Here is a 24,811-nt window from a genome sequence, read left to right as displayed (position 1 = left end):
AAGATTCTGCTGATTTTCGTTATGTAACCAAAATGCAAACCACGCCCACAACTATAAAACCGTGTAACTGCATGAGCGTCCGACTATCGTAGCACTGCGTGACATCGTCTCTCTGTTCATCTCCCTCCAGCAGCTGCCACTTTATTGAGGTTTTTGTAGTGAAATGAGGAGGAATCATAGAGATAACTTCTCATTTCAACTAACTGGATCAGCCGTTCCTCATCATGTTTCCTACAGCGCTTTCAACCGGCTTTCAACGCGAGCGACAGGAAGAAAATAGAAGCAGGGCGTCCGACAAATGTTCAGCTCAAAACGGTGCGCCGCGTCGCTACATCGCTACATCGCTGCGCAGCGCTGCGTCCAGTTTAGACAGTCCAATAGAAAATAAAGCAATGGAATTGATTTTGTCGCTGACGCTCGCTCGCATCACATGGGACACGGTTTAAAGCCATGAATTATGGTCCCGCTTTAAATCGACGCAGAGCGTACGGCGTAGGGTCTGTGTCGATTTAATGCAGAACCATAATTCAGCCATAACTCCACCGGCCGGAGCTTCCGCCATTTTTTCTTAGCGGTGTATCGCGTCATTCAGGCAGCCAATCAGCACAGAGCCTCATTATCATAGCCCCGCCCACTCAGAATCCTGCATAGAGAATGAGGTTAGAGAATGGGAAGATAAAGACATGGTTTTGAGGCTGAATTTATAATTTATATAGAAAAAACAATCAAAAGCTTGTTTTTAAGACATTCAAGGCTTGTTTAAAATAGACATTAAATGCCATAATAGGTCCTCTTTAAGTCCATGACAGAAAACTGAGAAGACTGAACGAGTGTGGTTATTATGGTTTTTAAACAGAGGAAAGCCTCTTTTCTCTAAAAAGGACATGGATCATGACTGAGGTAAACTAAACTTCTTCTGAATAAGACACTTCTGGAATAATGGTCTATAAAACAGATGAGACTGAAATAAAGGTGCTTTGCCAGCAGCAGGTTTGTTGTTAGATGAAGTGTGTCCTGTAGTTAGAATCATAAGTGTTTTCAAGCTTGCTGTCAGCCAGTCTGACTATTTAAAGGGTGAAAAGTCGTCACTCTGCTGTTTGGTATCATGGAAAGAAAAACATAGACCAACATGTTAAAGGTAAAGGCTGCAAGACCATCTTCAAGCAACTTGATGGTCATTTGACGACAGCTGAAAATTTTATTCAGAAGTTTAGGATCCACAGGACTGTAGTCAACCTCCGTAATACTGATGACAAATTGAAGAGAAGAATAAAAAAAAATGGTAACCAAAGAGTCCAGAACAATTTCCAATGGGATGCAAGGTGATCTCCAAGGTCAACATTCATCAGTGTCAGATCACTCCATCCATCACATCTGGAGCCAAAGTAGATGACGGAGGAGGACTCTGCTGAAAGCAAATCATGAGGAAAAAAAAGAAGAAGAAAGAGAGACAAAAAATTGTCAAAATACGTCCTGACACCCACAAAGCTTCTGGGAGAAAGTCCTTTGGACAGAGGAGACAAAAGCTTATGTGAAACGTGGTTGTTCTGGAAACTGTTCAGGGTACAATGAAATCTAAAGACTATTAAGACTTTCTGGAGCGACGGACTCAGAAAAAGAACATTGGATTATTCTTGAATGGCCCGTTTTAAATCCTATTGATCATCTGTGGAAAAAAGCAGCAACATCCTTCACACCTGAGACAGTGACTCATCAGAAAATCTACTGCTTTGGATTGGCCTAGTCCGGGGGTCGGCAACCGCGGCTCTAGAGCTGCATGCGGCTCTTTAGCGCCGCCCTAGTGGCTCCTGGAGCTTTTTCAAAAATGTTTGACCTTTTTTCTCCTTTTTTTCTTCTTTTTTTTCCTTTTTTTTCTATTTTTTCTTTTTTTCTCTTTTTTTTCTTCTTTTTTTTTCTTTTTTTCCTTTTTTTCCTTTTTCTTCTTTTTTTCCTTTTCTCAACATTTCGACTTTTTTCTCGACATTTTCACTTTTTTCTCGACATTTTAACTTTTTTCTCAAAATTTCAACCTTTTTCTCGACATTTTGACTTTTTTCTCAACATTTTGACTTTTTTCTCGACATTTTGACTTTTTTCTCGACATTTTGACTTTTTTCTCGAAGTGCATAATGAAAAAAAAAATCTTCCCCGAGTTCTAACTAATATAGAAACATGCAGCATGTTTTGCCTTCATTCTAAGGCTTATATAAGACTTTTCATTTTTTGCAGCTCCAGACTTATTTGTCTCTTTCAACAGTTTGGGTTGCCGACCCCTGGGCTAGTTGAAGTCCAGTCCTCACCCCAATTAAAACGTAGCAGGATCACAAGAGTCACAAAGTCTCACGCTGTGAAGAGAACTTGCTCTACTACAGTGTTGGACATGGATAAAAGATGCAGGAGACGACTACTTGAAGAAGTACCGACTTCAATTAGATGATTTTAAAAAGCAAGGGGTTAAAAGAGAGGATACTAACGTTTTCACATGAAAAAAATAAATGTTTTAGATACCATACTGTGTGGCATGTGTGTTTCCATTTATTTGATATGGCCTATTCCCTGCATAAATCTGAACAAAAAAGTTAAACTTAGCAATGAATTCATGCTACAGCCACACATCACACTTCCATAACTATGGAGTCTTTTCTCCTGCAGTTTCTCTCACTCAAGCTTGTTTTCTATCCTGCACATTTATTCGTCTGCAGACTCCGTGCCACTCATCATCCTGACAAAGAAGAGAAACGGCGGCTCCTACTCGCCGGCCTCTCCCACATGCAGTCGGCCGTCGCCCTGCAGGAACACGTGACGCTAAACGCTCAGAACCAGCTCCCTTCCCAGGAGGTAAATAAAGCGTGTCCCACCAAAATCCATCCTTCTTTCTGATGACGTTATCTCAGAGGTGGTACGTTCCTCACATGTTTGAAAACTGCCTGTGGGATCAAACCGGCTGCAACGCCAGTCCACACGCGATCAGTTCTCGGGCATCAGGCCCTGTTGGAATAATCTCAATTTAGGTTTCCTGACCGCATCTTGTACAATTATATCTTTAAAATCAACAATATCTGCACAGAGACAGTAGGTGTTTTCATGCTGACCAGAAACCCACCGGCATACAAAAACTCAAAATCTTAACAAGAATATTTGTCTTATTTCTAGTTAAAATGTCTCGTTTTTAGTCAAAAAATCTCATTACACTTAAAGCAAGACTCATTACCAGAAAGATAACTTGTTATTTGACAATTTTCACCTGTTTCAAGTACATTTTCACTAGAAATAAGTAGAAAAATCTGCCAGTGGGACAAGATTTATCTTCTCATTACAAGCAAAAAAATCTTGTTCCACTGGCAGATTTTTCTACATATTTTAAGTGAAAATCTACTTGAAACAGGTGAAAATTGTTGTTTTTTCCAGTGATGAGTCTTGTTTTAAGTGTAATGAGATTTTTTTTTTACTAAAAATTTTAACTAGACATTTTAACTAGAAATAAGACAAATATTCTTGTTAAGATTTTGAGTTTTTGCAGTGTATCTAAATGTTAAATGCAATGGCTTTTTATTAGGGCCCGAGCACCTTCAGAGCGAAGGCCCTATTGTATCTGTAGGAATTTTTTTTTTTCTTTTTTTTTTTCTTCTGACAAAAGGAGGGCCTTTTTGCCCCCCTAAACGTGCCCAAAAAGTCACAAAATTTTGCATGCAAGTCAGACCTGGCGAAAAATTTGATATTTAATGGTTTACATTAATGGGCGTGGCAAAATGGCTCAACAGCGCCCCAACAGCGAGTCACAACAGCAAACTTTGTGCCTCAAGCCCCACAATACGGTTTGACGGACATGCACGAAAATCGCTACACACCTGTATCAGTACACAACTTAAAGAAAAGTCTCTTGGCGACATGGCCGAAACCGAACAGGAAGTCAGCCATTTTGAATTAATCGTGTCACTTTGGCGCAATTTATGCCATTCCTTCGGCAGTTAATACGGCCCGAACCGTAACGTGCACCCAGGTGTGTTATACATCAAAACGTGCATCTCCACCCTGCGACTACGCGCATTACTTTTCTCTTTCAAAAGTGTTAACGTGGCGACGCTAGACGGCAAAAAGCGCGCCCCCCTTCATCTGATTGGTCCATATTTGATAGTTCCCCAAAAGTCACCAAATTTTGCATGCAAGGCAGGCCTGGCGATAAATTTGATATTTTATGGTTTGTATTAATGGGTGTGGCAAAATGGCTCAACAGCGCCCCCCGGAAAACTTTGTGCCTCAAGCCCCACAATACGGTTTGACGTACATGCATGAAAATCGGTACACACCTGCATCATGTTGCAACTTAAAGAAAAGTCTCTTGGCGCCATGGCCGAAACCGAACAGGAAGTCAGCCATTTTTAATTTATTGTGTAATTTTGGCGCAATTTATGCCATTCCTTCGGCAATTAATACGGCCCGAACCGTAACATGCACCCAGGTGTGTTATACATCAAAATGTGCGTCTTCATCTTGCGACTACGCACATTACTTTTCTTTTTCAAAAGTATTACCGTGGCGACGCTAGACGCGAAAAAGCGCTCCCCCCCTTCATCTGATTGGTCCATATTTGATAGTTCCCCAAAAGTCACCAAATTTGGCATGCAAGCCAGGCCTGGCGATAAATTTGATATTTCATGGTTTGCATTAATGGGTGTGGCCTAACGGCTCAACAGCGCCCCCTAGAATACTTTTCTCTGCCATAACTTTTGAATGGTTTGACATAAAGAGTCGTGGGTGGTGTCATGGGACTCGGTATTGAGTCCTTGACCATAATTGGTGAAAATTAGCCCAACCATTTCTTCTAATTGGTTGTCCCTATTTCCTGCTATAACATTTGAATGGTTTGACATAGAGAGTCGTGGGTGGTGTCATGGGACTTGACTGTAATGAGTCCTTGACCTTCATTGGCCTGAATTAGCCCCGCCCCTTCTTCTGATTGGTCGTCCCTTTTTTCTGCTATAACTTTTGACTGGTTTGACATAGGAAGTCGTGGGTGGTGTCATGTCTGATATGCTTATGGGGGGCGGTGGCCGTGAGTGCGAGGGCCCATTCATCGCTGCTTGCAGCTTTAATTTTTTTCTTTATTTTCTGTTTTTCCTTTCTTTTTTATATGCTACCTCTTCAGGTTTGCAAGATTTTTTTGCTTGTAATGAGAAGATAAATTTTGTTCCATTGGCAGATTTTTCTACTTATTTCAAGTGAAAATTTACTTGAAACGGGTGAAAATGGTCAAATAACAAGTTATTTTTCTGGTAATGACTCTTGTTTTAAGTGTAATGAGAGTTTTTGACTAAAAATTAGACATTTTAACTAGAAATAAGACACATTTTCTTGTTATTCTTGTTAAGATTTTGAGTTTTTGCAGTGTACACAACTCCAGCTTTGCTATTGTTACTAGTGAATAGACACAAACTGCTGATAACTTTTAAAAGAACTTCATTAATGGAAAACATGTCCAGTAAACTTGCTCCAAACACCCGTGACGGTATTTATTTATCTATTTTAGTCTGAGAGTAAAAGAGTCAGATAGCTTGCCATCATTTCTGGCTTACTCAATGTGTGAAAATGGTATTTTAAGAGGTTTCTCAGAATGTTTCCGTGTTGAGCTAAGAAATTACGATGGATTGCTACAGAAAAAAAAAGGCGCTTTACTCTTTATGGTTTGTTAATGTTTAATTAACAGAATAGCAATTAAGCTGCTGTTGTGTCACAGTATGATTCCCGGGTTGTGAGATAAGTTACAAATATGTACGCATTTGTGTGTGCGCTTCTATGTATATCTTTTTCATTTTTAAACACTGACGGAAAACATCATAAAGCTTTAATTTTCCGTTCCACGTCAGCAACAGATTGGTGGAATCATCCATTTATTCAGGCAGTAAACCCAGTGTCACTCAGATACGGCTCTCTCAGGGAAAAGCTGGCCTACCACGGCCTGAGCTTTGATTTACATTTTGATAGAACTGTGACGGGGAGATTGATCGACCAGCTCTCACACCTGCTGCAAATCCTTTTTCAATAGAGTTTTGGATGGAATGGTGTGTGAGTGACTCAGCCGTGGAGCCGCCGCCCCGTTCTCTCAGCAGATGGTGCTGCAGGCCAGCGGTGCAAACGTCCTGGTGTCCCTGCAGAAATATCTGCTGGTTATACAGATAAATCCACTGAAGATTAAAAAAAACTGCTGTAATTAAGAGCGACATGCCCACTGAATATTCTCTATGAGTTTCATTTACAAAACTAAAACTAAAACAAGAGTCATTACCAGAAAAATAACTTATTTGACAATTTTCACCTGTTTCAAGTAGATTTTCACTTGAAATAAGTAGAAAAATCTGCCAGTGGGACAGGATTTTTTTTGCTTGTAATGAGAAGATAAATCTTGTTCCATTGGCAGATTTTTCTACTTATTTCAAGTGAAAATCTACTTGAAACAGGTGAAAATTGTCTACTGGCTCATCTTTATGGATTTTTTTATTCACACAGGATATTATTACACTGCAAAAACTCAAAATCTTAACAAGAATATTTGTCTTATTTCTAGTTAAAATGTCTCATTACACTTAAAACAAGACTCATTACTGGAAAAAACAACAATTTTCACCTGTTTCAAGTACATTTTCACTTGAAATAAGTAGGAAAATCTGCTGTATATACAGATAAATCCACTGAAGATTAAAAAAAAACTGCTGTAATTAAGAGCGACATTCCCACTGAATATTCTCTATGAGTTTCATTTACTTTTGCACTGCAAAAACTTACCAGGAATTTGTCTTATTTCTAGTTAAAATGTCTATTTTGTAGTCAAAATCTCATTACACTTAAAACAAGAGTAATTACCAGAAGAATAACTTGTTATTTGGCCATTTTCACCTGTTTCAAGTAAATTTTCACTTGAAATAAGTAGGAAAATCTGCCAGTGTGACAAGATTTATCTTCTCATTACAAGTACCGTAAAAAAATCTTATCGTATCTTATTTTAAGTGAAAATCTACTTGAAACAGGTGGAAATTGTTGTTTTTTTCCAGTGAGGAGTCTTGTTTTAAGTGTAATGAGATTTGTTTGACCAAAAATGAGACATTTTAACTAGAAATGAGACAAATATTCTTGTTAAGATTTTGAGTTTTTGCAGTGTGCTATTTTTTTCTCAACATTTACCACTTCTATCAATGAATTAATCATTTTCTACATTCCACAGTGTCGTATCATGTATCTTGTTAAATGTAATTAGGTTTTGCACTCATCATCGCCGCTCTGTTTTGTACACACTGGCCCCTAGAGGATAATTTGGACATCCATTTCACTGCTTAATTGACTTTTTATTAGCTTAGCTATTATAAATAGAATTTCAGGATGGCAAAAAAGAAATAACTGGTGTATAGTTATTTATACTATGAAACGGTTCCTGTACACTGCAAAAACTCAAAATCTTACCAGGAATATTTGTCTTATTTCTAGTTAAAATGTCTCATTTTTAGTCAAAAAACCTCATTACGCTTAAAACAAGAGTCATCACCAGAAGAATAACTTGTTATTTGACAATTTTCACCTGTTTCAAGTAAATTTTCACTAGAAATAAGTAGAAAAATCTGCCAGTGGAACAAGATTTATCTTCTTATTACAAGCAAAAAATCTTGCTCCACTGGCAGATTTTTCTATTTATTTTAAGTGAAAATCTACTTGAAACAAGTGAAAATTGTAGTTTTTTCCAGTGATGAGTCTTGTTTTAAGTGTAATGAAATTTTTTTGGACTAAAGGACCTCCATTAATGAAGGTCTTTTAAAAGTTATCAGCAGTTTGTGTCTATTAACTAGTAACAATAGCAAAGCTGGAGTTGTGTACACTGAAAAAACTCAAAATCTTAACAAGAATATTTGTCTTATTTCTGGTTAAAATGTCTCATTTTTAGTCAAAAAATCTCATTACACTTAAAACAAGAGTCATTACCAGAAAAAATAACTTGTTATTTGACAATTTTCACCTGTTTCAAGTAAATTTTCACTTAAAATAAGTGGAAAAATCTGCCAGTGGAACAAGATTTTTTTGCTTGTAATGAGAAGATAAATCCTGTTCCATTGGCAGATTTACCTACTTATTCCAAATGAAAATTTACCTGAAACAGGTGAAAATTGTCAAATAACAAGTTATTTTTCTGGTAATGACTCTTGTTTTAAGTGTAATGAGATTTTTTTTGACTAAAAATGATACATTTTAACTTGAAATAAGACAAATATTCTTGGTAAGATTTTGAGTTTTTGCAGTGTAAAAATCTACAAAACAACTCACAATTCTTTTTGCATTTTCTCAATTCAATCTTCACTGTTTATAACAATGCTGTCATCCATTCAGAGACCTGAGTTATCGTTAGTCCCAACGAGGAAGCTGCTGCGCCTGAGACTGACCCTGGCTGAGTTCTGTCTGAGCGTTCTGGAGCAGAACTGCACTGAGAACACACAGATCGCTTTGGCCCGCATGAAGAAGACGTCTATTGAAATAGCAGTGGAGGAATTCACACGCAGCCCACCGGAGCCCGGCTCCACAGAACAGGTAAGACGGAAAACAAATATTACACCCTGGACCAAAGGGAGGATGGAGTATTCCATGTCTCTGACCCCATCTCACGAATCCATGAATTATATCCAGCGGCGGTCTTTGTATTGAGGCGTTGGTAGGCAACCGCCTGGGGCCCCACCAAACTTCCCCATACATAGGGGCCCCCAGAGCAGCTGCCCACACACTCCCCGTACAGCTGTTAGTCTAATTGGGGGCCCCTGGAGTGTGGAGTGAGCCCCATCCATGTGTTTATAAATTGTCATTTTGTATGTTTAAATCACAAGCAAAAACACCACAATAAAATACAGAGAAATACAGAATCCGTGCAACCCCCTCCCTTTCGCGTTAAAATGGAATATTCCATCCATGCAGTGCTTTAAGTGGGCTGGTGCGCAGCGGTACGGAGTACCCCCACTTCTCAATGTTAGCCTCTGGGGTACCGGGACTTTTTACGGTGTACCGGGACTTCTCATGAGCTCACAGTACTGTACTGTTCTCTCCTTGTGATTTGGCTACAGTGGCGTCGCAACGCGACTGCCCCTCGTGAGACGTTCACTCGTAAAGCCTGATTTATGGTTCCGCGCTAAATCGCCGCAGAGCCTACGCCGTATGGTACGCGGCGACGCGCAACGTACGTGCGCGTCGCCGCGTAACAACGGCGTGGTTCTGCGTTGGTGTAACGCAGAACCATAAATCAGTTTACGGAGGTCCCGGGAGTCGAGAGTGTGCCAGAAAGCAATACAAAGAACGCGAAGAACGAAGAACATATTTTAATCTTTCTTTAAAAGTGGAGAGGAGGAGAAACCTCTGCTAAAAGCTGTCCATCAAAATCAAAATCACCCCCCCCTCCTGAAATAAAAACGGTCAAAATCATCCCCCCCTGAAATAAAAATGAATGTGGTTTTACTGCTTTTTCAGCATTTAGAGTCATCACCAGAAAAATAACACCAGAAAAATAACTTATTTGACAATTTTCATCTGTTTCAAGTAAATTTTCACTTGAAATAAGTAGAAAAATCTGCCATTGGGAAGATTTAGCTTCTTATTACAAGCAAAAAAATCTTGTTCCACTGGCAGATTTTTCTACTTATTTTAAGTGAAAATCTACTTGAAACAGGTGAAAATTGATGTTTTTTCCAGTGATGAGTCTTGTTTTAAGTCCAATGCGATTTTTTTTTACTAAAATAAGACATTTTAACTAGAAATAAGACAAATATTGTTGTTAAGATTTTGAGTTTTTGCAGTGATCCATTTTACTTATCCAGTGAAGGACAGAGTCATATTGATAAGTTCAGAAAAGTGTTTTTTATTGTTGTGTTTTGATGTATTTGATGTAAGCCCAGTGGATATTTAAAGCTTACAGAAGGCTGCATTTAACTGCTGCTATGTCATTCCTGCAGTATTTCTGCAGGTGTTTTGGTCAGTGCTATTATTTGTAATATATTATATCATTTGTAATCAGCACAAATTATCTGTCCCCATATGATAAAATCCACCATCCCCCCTGATTTTTTTTTACAACTCCAGTACTGTCTACCAGTGAATGTGAGCGTTTTCTTGTGTACACATATTTTGTTTGGAAAATTCAATAAAACAATTTTCTTTTTAAAAATCCGGATAATGTCCTAGTATTTAAATATATCACTTAATCATCTGCTGTTACCCACCGCCTAATTTACCTGACATCAGTTGAATAAGGGGAGTACTGGCACTTATTTTTGTCCACTTAAAGCACTGCATCCATGCCATCATGTGCGCGAGACAACTGTTCCAAAACATCCCCCATGTTCACGATGTTCATATCTGCGCACGGCGCAATTACAATGCAGAATGCATTGTGATCCCTCAGTGGTGGCTGCGCACATCTGCGCAGTGGGTGGCACCGCGAACGTGCTGTTTCTGAAAGACGGAAGTGAAATGCTACACTCAAGCTAGCGGGGAAGCGAGTTGTGAGAAGTTGAACAAACTTTTGAAATTAGCGAAATGAAGCGCCACTATGAAAGTGGTGCTTCCAAAAGGAAGAAAAAGGAAGAGGCCAAATCAAAGGCTCACTCACTCACTCACACACACACTCAGATATCTATCCCTCACTCAGACCTCTCTTTTAAAATATTCTTTAAATAAATACTTTGCTTTTTGATATACAATGGTGTGTTATCTGAAACTCATTGTTAAAAGTAAGGGTTCGATGGGCCTCCTAGATAATTTCGCCTGGGGCCCCCAAATGGCTAGGACCGCCACTGATTATATCTACATTGAAATGTTGGGATTGAGCAGTTACTTCACCCCCTGACTGATCCTTAGATTCTTAGAAAATGGATGCTGGGGCAGCAGCAAGGCTGGGATAATAATTTAGACTGAGCAATACGGTCCCAGCCCCAGCTGGGATCCTTGGGTTTTTTCATAACAAAATGCATAATTTAATGTATGCTCATGGTTTTAGTGCATGTGCGTCACAGATTCAAGAAAACAGGCACATAGATGGAAAACAACAGTGTCCCCAATATTTAACAAAACAAATAACTAATTAAAGCTGCAAGCAGCGATGAACGGGCCCTCGCACTCACGGCCACCGCCCCCCATAAGCATATCAGAAATGACAGCACCCACGACTCTCTATGTCAAACCATTCAAAAGTTATAGCAGAAAATCGGACAACCTATCAGAAGAAGGGGCGGGGCTAATTCAGGCCAATGAAGCTCAAGGACTCAATACAGAGTCAGATGACACCACCCACGACTCCCTATGTCAAAACATTCAAAAGTTAGAGCAGGAAATAGGGACAACCAATCAGAAGAAGGGGCGGGGCTAATTTTCACCAATTATGGTCAAGGACTCAATACCGAGTCCCATGACACCACCCAATGACTCTTTATGTCAAACCATTCAAAAGTTATGGCAGAGAATAATATTCTAGGGGGCGCTGTTGAGCCGTTAGGCCACGCCCATTAATGCAAACCATGAAATATCAAATGTATCGCCAGGCCTGGCTTGCATGCAAAATTTGGTGACTATCAAATATGGACCAATCAGATGAAGGGGGGGCGCGCCTTTTGGCGTCTAGCGTCGCCACGGTAACACTTTTGAAAGAGAAAAGTAATGCGCGTAGTCGCAGGATGGAGACGCACATTTTGATGTATAACACACCTGGGTGCACGTTACGGTTCAGGCCATATTAATTGCCGAAGGAAGGAAGGATGGCATAAATTGCGCCAAAATTACACAATTAATTCAAAATGGCCGACTTCCTGTTCGGTTTCGGCCATGGCTCCAAGAGACTTTTCTTTAAGTTGTGCCATGATACAGGTGTGTAGCGACTTTCGTGCATGTACGTCAAACTGTATTGTGGGGCTTGAGGCACAAAGTATTCCGGGGGGCGCTGTTGAGCCATTAGGCCACACCCATTAATCCAAACCATGAAATATCAAATTTATCACCAGGCCTGGCTTGCATGCCAAATTTGGTGCCTTTTGGGGAACTATCAAATATGGACCAATCAGATGAAGGGGGGGGTGCGCTTGTTGGCGTCTAGCGTCGCCACGGTAATACTTTTGAAAGAGAAAAGTAATGCGTGTAGTGGATGGAGTCGCACATTTTGATGTATAACACACCTGGGTGCACATTACGGTTCGGGCCGTATTAATTCTCGAAGGAATGGCATATATTGCTCCAAAATTACGTGATTAATTCAGAATGTTCAAAATGGCCGACTTCCTGTTCGGTTTCGGCCATGGCGCCAAGAGACTTTTCTTTTAGTTGCGACATGATACAGGAGTGTACCGATTTTTGTTCATGTACATCAAACCGTATTATGGGGCTTGAGGCACAAAGTTTTTTCTGTCTGAACCAATCAGATGAAGGGTGGGCGCGCTTTTTGGCGTCTAGCGTTGCCACGGTAACGCTTTTGAAAGAGAAAAGTAATGCGTGGTGTCGGAGGATGGAGACGCACATTTTGATGTATAACACACCTGGGTGCACGTTACGGTTCGGGCCGTATTAACTGCCGAAGGAATGGCATGAATTTCGCCAAAATGACACAATTAATTCAAAATGGCCGACATCCTGTTCGGTTTCGGGCATGACTCCTAGAGACTTTTCTTTAAGTTGTGCCATGATACTGGTGTGTACCGATTTTCGTGCATGTACGTCAAACCGTATCGTGGGGCTTGAGGCACAAAGTTTTCCGGGGGGCGCTGTTGAGCCATTTTGCCACGCCCATTAATGCAAACCATTAAATATCAAATTTTTCGCCAGACCTGACTTGCATGCAAAATTTGGTGACTTTTTGGGCACGTTTAGGGGGGCAAAAAGGCCTTCCTTTCGTCAGAAGAAAGAAAAAAAATTCCTACAGATACAATAGGGCCTTCGCACTGAAGGTGCTCGGGCCCTAATTAAAGCTGCAAGCAGCGATAAACGGGCCCTCCACCCTTGTACACGTTCAGGCTGCAGTGGAAGCTTGTATGACTTCATGTAGATTCTTCAGGCCTGGACATTTAGCGGATGAAACCACCCACGACTCTCTATACCAAACCATTCAAAAACCATGGCAGAAAGTAGGAACTATCAGATATAAACCAATCAGATGAAGGGTGGGCACGCTTTTTGGCATCTATCGTCGTCACGGTAACGCTTTTGAAAGAGAAAAGTAATGCGCGTCGTTGCAGGATGGAGACGCACATTTTGATGTATAACACACCTGGGGGCACGTTACGGTTTGGGCCGTATTAACGGCTGAATGAATGGCATAAATTGCGCCAAAATTACACAATTAATTCAAAATGGCCGACATCCTGTGCGGTTTCGGCCATGGCTCCAAGAGACTTTTCTTTAAAGGAGCTGTCTGTAAGAAATGTCCAAAACTGGTACTGCAGTCACTTTCAAAATACTGTTGAGCGGCGTGTACCCTCCCCCTCCTCCCCCCGACCAGAGGTTGCCAGGTAGGCTGCAGAATGCAGCAGGAACGTAGGCTGCCATGGCTGCGATAATTAGAGCCGAGCTGGCAACCCGGATGCCGAAACAATACTGACTTGGTGATTGGGAGCTAGGTGGAGGGTGGAGCTTCAGAAACAATACTGACTTGGTGATTGGGAGATAGGTGGAGGGTGGAGCTTCAGAAACAATACTGACTTGGTGATTGGGAGATAGGTGGAGGGTGGAGCTTCAGAAACAATACTGACTTGGTGATTGGGAGATAGGTGGAGGGTGGAGCTTCAGAAACAATACTGACTTGGTGATTGGGAGACAGGTGGAGGGTGAGCTTCAGGCCAAAACAAAAAATGACAACATAAACATCAGTTGAGGGCTGCAACTCCTCAACTGATTTTTAAATGTCTGTTGACATATCGGGGTCATTTTATGATTCGTTTTATTATTGCTCTTACATACAGCTCCTTTAAGTTGCGACATGATACAGGTGTGTAGCGATTTTCGTGCATGTACTTCAAACCGTATTGTGGGGCTTGAGGCCCAAAGTTTTCTAGGGGGCGCTGTTGAGCCGTTAGGCCACGCCCATTAATGTAAACCATGAAATATCACATTTTTCACCAGGCCTGCCTTGGTGCAAAATTTGGTGACTTTTGGGGCACGTTTAGGGGGAAAAAAGGCCCTCATTTCGTCGGAAGAAAAACAATTCCTACAGATACAATAGGGCCTTCGCACTGTCAGTGCTCGGGCCCTAATAAATTAATAAATGGTTAGCGTCAACACTGTGTCCTCTGCAAACCAGAAAAAAGTGCAGAAAAAGCAGCTGAACATAACCCATCAAATAACCCCAGTTAAATATGTTTCCATGACAAAAAACACAACTTACAATATCTTTCTCTCTATCTTTCTCTCTCGTTGTGCCAAGACAAATGCCATTCTTGCTGTCTGTTAAAAAAAAACACAAACAACAGATGAAACTCATTGAGTTTGCTGTTATAAATTACATTACCCATCAAAACTAGGTTGCTCTGTAGCGGAAATCTGTCCCATGCTCCTCTGTGCCACTAGCACTTATTACATTTACTTGTACACATGCATTTCTGTTTCTGCCCTCGTCCCAAAAAAAGACAATAATCAGATTAAGTCCTTTTACAAGACTAATAGAAGCTAATACTTCATTATCATTTCCATTAAAATATGCAGCCAAGTGCATATTCATATTACCCAATGACTCTCAAGCTACCTAGTATGTTTATTTACATCATGTACTGACTTATCTGGTGCAGCTGTGCTTAATAAATGCACATTTACCAGCAGATACCTTCCCTTTTTATCCCGTCTGTCTCCCTTTCTTCCACACGCCATCTCGTCCGGAGCTCCTCTCTCCATCTTCTCCATGATCTACTTGGTGAGACGTGCAGACTTGTCACTCCACCTGTCAGACTCCATCAGCCGGACATGTGTCTCAAATATACTCGATGTGCAGCATCCCCTCCGGGTCTATATGTGCGGGGAGCTGCAGTAACACTGTGTCAAAGCACAACACTGCATTTACAAAAAAACAAACCGTTTGTATACGTCAGGGGTCGGCTACCCAAAATGATGAAAGAGATTGGACCAAAAACACAAAAAAACCAATATGTCTGGAGCCGCAAAAAATGAAAAGTCTTGTATAAGCCTTAGAATGAAGACAACACATGCTGCATGTTTCTATATTAGTTAGAACTGGGGGAAGAGTTTTTTTTCATTATGCACTTCGAGAAAAAAGTCTAAATGTCGAGAAGAAAGTCGAAATGTTGAGAAAACAGTCGAAATGTCGAGGAAATAGTCAAAATCTTGTGAAAAAAGTCGAAATGTTGAGAAAAAAGTCAAAATGTTGAGAAAAAAGTCAAATTTTCGAGAAAAAATGTTGAAATGTCAAGATTAATTTTGAAGTACAATCTCGAAAAAAAAGTTGAAATGTCGAGAAAACAGTCTAAATGTCGCTAAAAAAGTCGAAATGTTGAGAAAACAGTCGAAATTTCGAGGAAATAGTCAAGATTTTGTGCAAAAAGTCGAAATATTGAGAAAAAAAGTCGAAATGTCAAGATTAATGTTGAAGTACGATCTTGAGAAAAAAGTCGAAATGTCGAGAAAAAAGTCGAAACTTCAAGAAAACAGTCGAAATGTCGAGGAAATAGTCAAAATGTTGTGAAAAAAGTCAAAATGTTGAGAAAAAAGTCGAAATGTTGAGAAAAAAGTCAAAATGTTGAGAAAAAAGTCAAATTTCGAGAAAAAATGTTGAAATGTCAAGAATAATTTTGAAGTACAATCTCGAAAAAAAAGTTGAAATGTCGAGAAAACAGTCTAAATGTCGAGGAAATAGTCAAAATTTTGTGAAAAAAGTCGAAATATTGAGGAAAAAAGTCAAAATGTTGAGAAAAAAAGTCAAAATGTCGAGAAAAAAATAGAAATGTCGAGATTAAAAAAAGAAAGGAAAAAGGAAGAAAAAAAAAGGAAAAAAAAGAAGAGAAAAAAGGAGGAAAAAAAGGAAAAAAGAGAAAAAAAAAGGAAAAAAGGAAAAAAAACATTTTTGAAAAAGCTCCAGGAGCCACTAGGGCGGCGCTGAAGAGCCGCATGCGGCTCTAGAGCCGCAGGTTGCCGACCCCCGGTATATTTACATCCAGAACTGTAGAACTGGTGGACTATATTGCGGCCCGGTGTGGGAATAATCATCTTGAATGTGAACAGGACAAAAAGGATTGTGGATTTTAGGAGAGCCAAGATTAAGTCAAATAGATTTTTGTGTCAAGGGAGAGGAGGTGGAGGAGTTTAAATACCTCTGTGTTCACCTGGACAGCAGACTGGACTGGAGACGCAACACCGGTAGTGTTTATGAGAAAGGACAGAGCAGACATTACTTCTTGAGGAAGCATAAGTCGTTCAGAATTTGCAGCAATATTTTGTATGTCTTCTATAAATCTGCTGCAGTCGTCTGCTGGGGAGCAGCATCCGAGCCAGAGACTCAAAGAAACTGAACAAACTGATAAAGAAGTCTGGATTTATTCTGGGGACTGTTGTGGAGCTGATTGTGTGAATGAGGATGTTTCATGAAATGAAGAATATCCTGGACAACCCTGAGCTTCTCTCCACAACACAGGCTTCTTCAGAGAGACTTCATTCATTCCATCATTAAATCATAACAACTGCAACAACAACTTACCCTGTGGAGATTAATAACGTATCTTTGTATTTGAATTTTACTGAAGCAGCTACAAAGTCCTTCTACATGTCATTTTGGCCTTTCCTGACTATGTTTTTCATTTTCTTTTACCCTCGGCTGATATAAGAATCATGTCTGTTCACATTTATCTCTGATTTTGTTGATTATGTTCATTTGTACGAAGCTTTTATTCATTTTTTGTGGGTTTCATAGAGTGGCGTGTTTTATGATTTCATCATCTTTCATTTTGTTATGGTAACCATATTAAATATGGATATTATCTCTTCATTGTACCAACAGCCATTTGACCTCAGTCGTTACACAAAAATACAGTTAATACTTAGTTACAGTTAAGACTTCTCATTTCCACTAAGCTGCAATCACTAGTTAATGAAATCTATCATTGTTGAATCACGCTAGTTATTCATCCAGTTATTAATCCAAGCATCACTACATCCTGGAGACACATTAGTATTTTCTATCATCTACTTTCACTTATGGAAGGAAGGAAGGAAGGAAGGAAGGAAGGAAGGAAGGAAGGAAGGAAGGAAGGAAGGAAGGAAGGATGGAAGGATGGAAGGAAGGAAGGAAGGAAGGAAGGAAGGAAGGAAGGAAGGAAGGAAGGAAGGAAGGAAGGAAGGAAGGAAGGAAGGAAGGAAGGAAGGAAGGAAGGAAGGAAGGAAGGAAGGAAGGAAGGAAGGAAGGAAGGAAGGAAGGAAGGAAGGAAGGAAGGAAGGGAGGGAGGGAGGGAGGGAGGGAGGGAGGGAGGGAGGGAGGGAGGGAGGGAGGGACGAGGAAAGGACAGGAGAATTAGGTCATTTTGACCCAAAGACGGTACAAGGGTTAACTGAGACAGTTAAATTAATTTGTGTCCATATGGTGTTTGAATAGTTCCCATTACTCGTATTAATACTCTGCTCTGCTCTTTTCAGAAATACTTCTCTAGAAAACAGAAATACAGAAAGATACAATCACAAAATTAATTACAAACTTCCAAGTTTGAGAAACATGTCGGTTAAACTCAGTGCTTAATTTGTCAATGAAGAGGTCCCGGAACATCGAGGGGGTACCGGGGGGGGGGGGGGTTCATGTGTATGTGCTCCGCGGCGCAAGGACCACATTGATTGTGCTGCAGCTGCCCTCATCGCCGCTTGTTGCTTTTCTGATTCGTTTTGAAGAATCATGCAACTCTTCCTTCTTTTGGAAAAAAGACAGTAAATTCAGCTGTCTTTTTGACATGTTTGTGTTGCTCGCTGCTGGCTCCCCAGATCCAGCAAATTTCCAAAGTTTTTTTGGTCGGGGGCGTGGTTTGCTGGCCCATCTTTTCATTGCATCAACAAATCTCCGACTCTTTCAAATGACGTTAAATCTTTATAAACAACATGAAATGCTTGGGATTTGTTCTGTAAATGAATTTATGCATATTATTATTTTTTATACATTAAAAAAAAAACTTTTTTATATTATTATTGTTTTATATATACGAGAGGTGCTGGATCTGCCCAAATAAGTCCCGGAACGCAGGGAGGCCAAAATCGAGAGGTGCCGGATCTTGTTCCGGCAGGATCCGGCACAAATTAACCCCTGGTTAAACTAATTAAAAAGTTACATGTCACTTTCACTATATTAACATATTCTCCATTTTTAATGTCCTGCATCATAACAGCGAACACAGTTTGAAAAGTACAATAAAATGTTAGCTGCTTAATCAGAAATTACTCGTTTACACCACGAAGCAGAAACTGCTTCTCTACTGCACAGAGGAGAATTATACCAAATATAGAAGATGTGAAGCTGCTATTTATTACACGTTCACCTTTTTCTCTTTTTCTACCACTCTCTTTGAATGTGTAGCTATGCATTAACCTTACACAAGTCTGTTGTTGTCAGGTTTCCAAGCAACAGGCTGAAACAAACACAGACGTGACTAATAATAAGACGCACGCAGAGACTCAGGTGTAGCCTGAACCCCCAGGAAGAGCTGCACTGCAAAAACTCAAAATCTTAACAAGAATATTGGTCTTATTTCTAGTTAAAATGTAAAAAAAACCAAGATTTTCACTTAAAATAAGTAGAAAAATCTGCCAGTGGAACAAGATTTTTTTAACTTGTAATGAGAAGATAAATCTTGTCCCACTGGCAGATTTTTCTACTTATTTCAAGTGAAAATTTACTTGAAACAGGTGAAAATTGTCAAATAACAAGTTATTTTTAAAACAGGTGAAATGGATGGAGGTGATCAGGGCACAAGGGCAGTCCATTTTTAACAGCATTTTGTAGTGAAAAGCAAAAAAAGAATTATTTTTAAAATACAGTAAACGCAATTGTTAAACAATAGTATTATTATATTGTTATATATTATAGTATGGTGATATCATTTTGTTATGTTATAATATTATACAAATTATTATGTTATATTAGGATATTACTATATTATTATGCTATATTTATATTATATCGTGCTACACCACTCTATAAGATAATTATTTATTTGTTTACTTATGTATTCTCAAATGAATATTCTCATTTATATACTTATTTATCTACTTTCATCATATTATTTACATGCATGCACACACACACACACACACACACACACACACACACACACACACACACACACACACACAGACACACACACAGATACATATCATTGTAACTGTAACTGTCTTTTGTTGCTGTTTGTACTGTATGTTAATAAATTAAAAAAAATAAAAAATACAGTAAACACTTTTTATAACTTTCAAAGTGAGTTTATTCTCAGCAAGTTTCAGAAAAATCTTACTTCCAAGTAGTTGCTTGTCAGGTGTCAGTAGAATGATTATGCTAATCAATCTCCTCATTTGGCCCATGTACTGGTGTGTTGTCCAGGAGTGGCTGGATGTTTGCAGAGCCGCGGGGCCGGTGGCCGAGGGCCAGCTGGATGCCGTCGGCTCTCACTCCCTGGACGACGTGGAGACCAGGACTCGGTGTCTCAGTCTGGTGGGAAAGTACCTGAGATTACTGGCAGTGAAGGAGGAGCCCACGCATCCCAGCGCTCTCTGGAACGGAGATAAGCAGGTCCAGAGTACTAACATTCACACTTGAATACATTTATACTCTAAACAATAGAGGGAATGAATTGAAGTCACTTTCCCACTGGACCAGCCCTCTTACTCACACTGAGTGGAAAAAATGGCTGAAATTAGTGGAGAAGACGGGATAACAGATGATTATCGGCTTAAATTAAAGGCAGTTGGACTTGACAGTGACCCGTACAGTTACCCCAAGAACCAGTGGTCCATGGACATTAATATTTGGTACAGTTACCAAGAACCAGTGGTCCATGGACATTAATATTTGGTACAGTTACCAAGAACCAGTGGTCCATGGACATTAATATTTGGTACAGTTACCAAGAACCAGTGGTCCATGGACATTAAAGTGGAAATGAAGCAGTCAGTCAAGTATACATTATTTGCTAAATGGATATCCACTCTATTCACCAATTATGTAATAAACATGAAAAACGTAATACAATAAAAAATAAAAAGAACTCCCGTTATAGCTTTCATAGCACGGACGCCGCCATCTTGGCCGTGACGTCACGGGGTTGGTTGGTACGCTCTGAGTATAACTGGTGCTCTACAGACCGCCCTGTACACACTGACATCAGTCATCAGTCCGCCGCAAGGAAAGAGCAGTGAGACGCACCAAAGAGGCAGGGAAGAGACAGGTAATAGCCCCTAACGCAAAGGCAGTATTCACAAACATCAGTCACAGAAACCTAGCTGTTTGACATCATCATCACTGAAATAAAGTTTCACATCTCCCGCATTGAACACATCTTTCATTCCAAACAACAGCACTCATAACACCTGTCGCTGACAGCACAGACACTCCCCCTAGATCTCCATATCATCTCTGCAGCAGAAGAGTTTTAGCTATACAATATAGCAGCCAAAAAGACAGTCAGAAATTAAAAATGAACCACATCTATTATAAACATCCGGGCTACAAAGCAATTCAGCCAAAACCTACGTTTTTCCACACCATACTGCTTCGTAAACAAGAGAAGCTAACAGCTGATGCACACAAATATCTGGACAGCAATAACGTTGAACAACTACTTCATGACAGATACTGTCAAATATCTGTCTCTAGACACAAATAGCCTACTGGTAACTATTACCAATTACGCCAAATAAAAAAAACTAAGTCTTGTGTCCCCTTTTGCCTATTAAAAAGGCTACCTCTGGTTGCTAACTTCACTTATTTGTGATGAATCATTATTGCACACGATGATGAAAATGTCCGCTTTTTCCAATAAAGATGATTTACTTACAGATCGTGTTTTCCAATACAACGAAATGCATCCAACTGCCTCTGGGTTTTACGTCCATTTTCCACTCAAACAACAATAAAAAAAACGTGGCTTTTATACTCCACAGCACGGTCAAAAAAGTTCACCTCTGCTCTGCAGCAACACCTGCGTCCATCAACATGGTGTGCAATCATCACCGTGATAAAATGAATTTACTTATCCAGTACTCCAGTACTCAGTACTTGTCCAGGGCCCGCACGCGCAGGACCTGGGGACGTGCGGGCTTGGACTTTTTTTTTTTTTTTTTTTTTTTTTTTTTTGTGTTTACATCAATGTTATGGGCTGGTTATAAAGATATATCTAGTTTAAATAAAAATTTTAATTTATAGATGATCTCGGATGATGTCGGTGTAGTGCGCATGTGTAACCCATATTTGCGTAGAGGAAGAGTTGGCGAGTGAGGAGCGTTTTATAATAGATCCATGGTGAGGAGAGGAAAGGAGTTAAGGCTGATTTATGGTTCCGCGTTGCACCAACGCAGATTACGGCGTACGGTACGCGGCGACGCGCACCGTACTGCGCGCGTCGCCGCGTCCCCTACGCCGTACCATACGGCGTCGATTTAACGCGGAACCATAATTCAGGCTTGAGAGTTGAACTGTTGTCAGGAATTAATTAATGACTTTGCCCAGCGGAAGGCCCGGAAAGTCAAACTGTAATTGTAAGTAATGACCCATTATTATTAATATTTGTTATAGTGATAGTCTATCACTAGTTTGTTTGTGTTTATGCGTGTTTATGATGTTTTTATTTGTGGTGTGCCGCCGTGCCACCAAATTTCAATCTGCGCGCTGTGTGGGTTTATTCTCAGCTGTTGGCACTGCCGGTGTTCTGTCGCACACCGGCGCACTGTGTGCGTTATGCTGTTGGTTATATGTGCTATATATATGAGATTTTTTTTTAAACATATCTATCTGCGCTGTGGTTGTGTTAAGAGTTAAAGCTGTCAGTAGTGTCCGTTGTCATTTGAATGGTGATGCATGTGCTGTGAGATTGCGTCAATCACAGCGTGTCTGTTTTTGCATTGTGATGGGCAGGGCTCGGTTTAATGATCTTGCATCGGGGCCCGGTGCTGAGTTGTTTCACCACTGGCCATAGGGTTGCTGACCTCCACAGTCCTCTCAATCTCGTCCTCATCCATGATCTTTCGCAAAAACCACTTGCTGTCCTGTCTTGTCAATAGAGCGTTCAAAGCACCAACCAACCCCGTGACGTAAGCACCGACGTCACTTCAAGATGGCGGCTCGCTAGCCAGAGAACTTGATAGAAACTACGAAAATAAATGTGTTATTTCTATGGGTTTCACAATTTATAAAAATCAGATTTTAGACAAAGTCGTTTTTTAAATATATTTGACCACTACCAGTGCCAAAACATGCACGTTTCATTTCCACTTTAATATTTGGTACAGTTACCAAGAACCAGTGGTCCATGGACATAGTGATGAGGACACCGAACTTCATGATTTGACTGTTTAACGTTAGCTACCCAAAAATCCAACAATACCTGATACAAATGGGAACCACAAATCCACGTTTCAGTGTCTGGAATCCAGTTGTTTCTGTGAATTGCAGCGATCCATTTGTCCCTTAAGCTTATTTTTCAGCAGTCTGTAAAACAATAACTCCGATTTCTTGCTAAACTGCTAAAAATATGAGTTGAGTCGATCGCACAACAGCTCTTTCCCATTTTAGATGTTTTCCAGTTGCTCAAACTGAAAGTTTAGGCTGCCACTCAGTCTTTCTGACACTCAGTGGGCGTAACCCGCTGTGAAGTCGCATCTGTGACGTCATGCGCATTCCCTCTATACGTATACATTTATACTCTAACCACAATTTGATTCACGACACTGTGATCATAAACCATCTGATTTTAATTACAGTATATATATGTTTTATGGTTGTAAAATATCCTTAGGAAGCCTCGTGGGATCCTAAAGGTGTTCCCATGGAAGAGGAGATTTCTGAGAGAGACAGTGATTCAAGCAGAAACGATCCGGGCACGACCTCAACTCCAAGAGCCGATCTGCAGGTACATTCCTCCTGACAAGTGACCCCATCACTCCCGACTCCTCTCTAATCTGTCTGCTGCCATCCTCCTCACATCAGAGGTAAGCTCGGGATGTTCCGCATAGTTTGGATATTAAAAGTGAGCACAGAGAGATCTGTTCACATCAAACTTGGTGCATGGTAAAATGGGGTCAATGCATTATTTATATCATACGGCAACGTTTTAGAATGTAAAGTAACATCCTAAAGGCCTTTTTCTGACAGGTTGCAGCGACGCCACCCGTGTGCTTTGACACTCCATATTTCCAAAGTTTTGTACACGTGCAGTGACTGTTCTGAGCAAAGTTGCACAGGTAGAAAAGTGTGCAGCTTTGCAAGCTCACAGTGGGTTGTTCAGTTTTAACACAGCACACTGTGAACAAAACTCACACAGCCAGTAGACGGATGACACGAGGATGGATGGAGCAAGGTGGAGGGAAAGTGTGTGGAGATTCCCTGATCTGCATGAAACAACTTTGCAGTGATCATTCCTGTCTCCACAGGAATGCTTATCTGAAAGATTTGTACATTGCTTTTTTTAAATTATTCGTTTGTTTGTTGTTTCTTAGCAGGGAATAGACCTACCTGTCTTGCTATTAACAAATCTACTTCATAAAAACCGGAAGCTCTCTGCCAACAACAACAAACACTTGAAGTATAGTTAGTTACACTGCAAAAACTCAAAATCTTAACAAGAAAATTTGTCTTATTTCTACTTAAAATGTCTCATTTTTACTACAAAAAAAATCTCATTACACTTAAAACAAGACCCATCACTGGAAAAAACAACAATTTTCACCTGTTTCAAGTAGATTTTCACTTAAAATAAGTAGAAAAATCTGCCAGTGGAACAAGATTTCTTTGTTTGTAATGAGAAGATAAATCTTGTTCCACTGGCAGATTTTTCTACTTATTTTAAGTGAAAATTTACTTGAAACAGGTGAAAATTGTCAAATAACAAGTTATTTTTCTGGTAATGACTCTTGTTTTAAGTTTAATGAGATTTTTTGACTAAAAATTAGACATTTTAACTAGAAATAAGACAAATATTCCTGGTAAGATTTTGAGTTGTTGCAGTGTAGTTAGTTAGTTTAAATTTATTGTCCTTTTGGAAATTCTTTTTGCATCTGTGGCAGTCAGAATACATAGTCAAAAACAGAAAAAAAACAGAACAATATACAAGACAATTCAACAGAACGATTAAGTGCAGTAAAGAACAACACTATACAATAACATAATTTAATGAATAGAATCTTTGATCCTAAAGTGCTTCACACCAAAGCTAGTGGATTATGAAATTAATAATGAATCTATAATTTATTTATTTTATTTAGTATAGCAGAGCTATACTAGAGGGAATAAAAGATCCCTGTACTTCTGCCCTGATGGTAACAGCATATATTCTGCATTGAGGGGATGAGATATATCACTGCAGATTGCCCTCGTATAAGCGTTATTGGGTACCTAGAAAAGCGCTAAAAAGCGTATAATCTTATGTATTATTATTATTAAAGTGGGCTCTTTTGCTCAAAACTCCATAACCAAAGTGCTTAACAAAGCAGGAAGTGATCAAGGTTTCTTGCCACTGTTTCTCTTAAGGTTTTTCTCCCACTTGGGGAGTTTTTACCTGCCATTGTTTATGTAATTATTGCTTGGGGGTTCATGTTCTGGGTCTCTGGAAAGATCCCCCAACTTATATTGTAA

The 24,811-nt window shown here is 39.9% G+C and overlaps 1 protein-coding gene across 1 annotated transcript in view; it reads left to right on the top strand.

The window, feature by feature from the left end:
* Positions 1-24,811, top strand: part of LOC133464112 (cilia- and flagella-associated protein 46) — a 145,141-nt gene that overhangs the window by 87,002 nt on the left and 33,328 nt on the right. Inside the window, exons 43-46 of the mRNA XM_061746098.1 lie at positions 2,703-2,838; positions 8,368-8,565; positions 19,568-19,763; positions 22,981-23,090. Coding sequence (XP_061602082.1) covers positions 2,703-2,838; positions 8,368-8,565; positions 19,568-19,763; positions 22,981-23,090 — 640 coding nt within the window. The remainder of the gene's footprint in view (positions 1-2,702; positions 2,839-8,367; positions 8,566-19,567; positions 19,764-22,980; positions 23,091-24,811) is intronic.

The sequence above is a fragment of the Cololabis saira genome, chromosome 17, assembly GCF_033807715.1.
Source record: "Cololabis saira isolate AMF1-May2022 chromosome 17, fColSai1.1, whole genome shotgun sequence".
NCBI lineage: Eukaryota > Metazoa > Chordata > Actinopteri > Beloniformes > Belonidae > Cololabis > Cololabis saira.
This window is presented reverse-complemented; position numbering and strand designations above follow the sequence as displayed.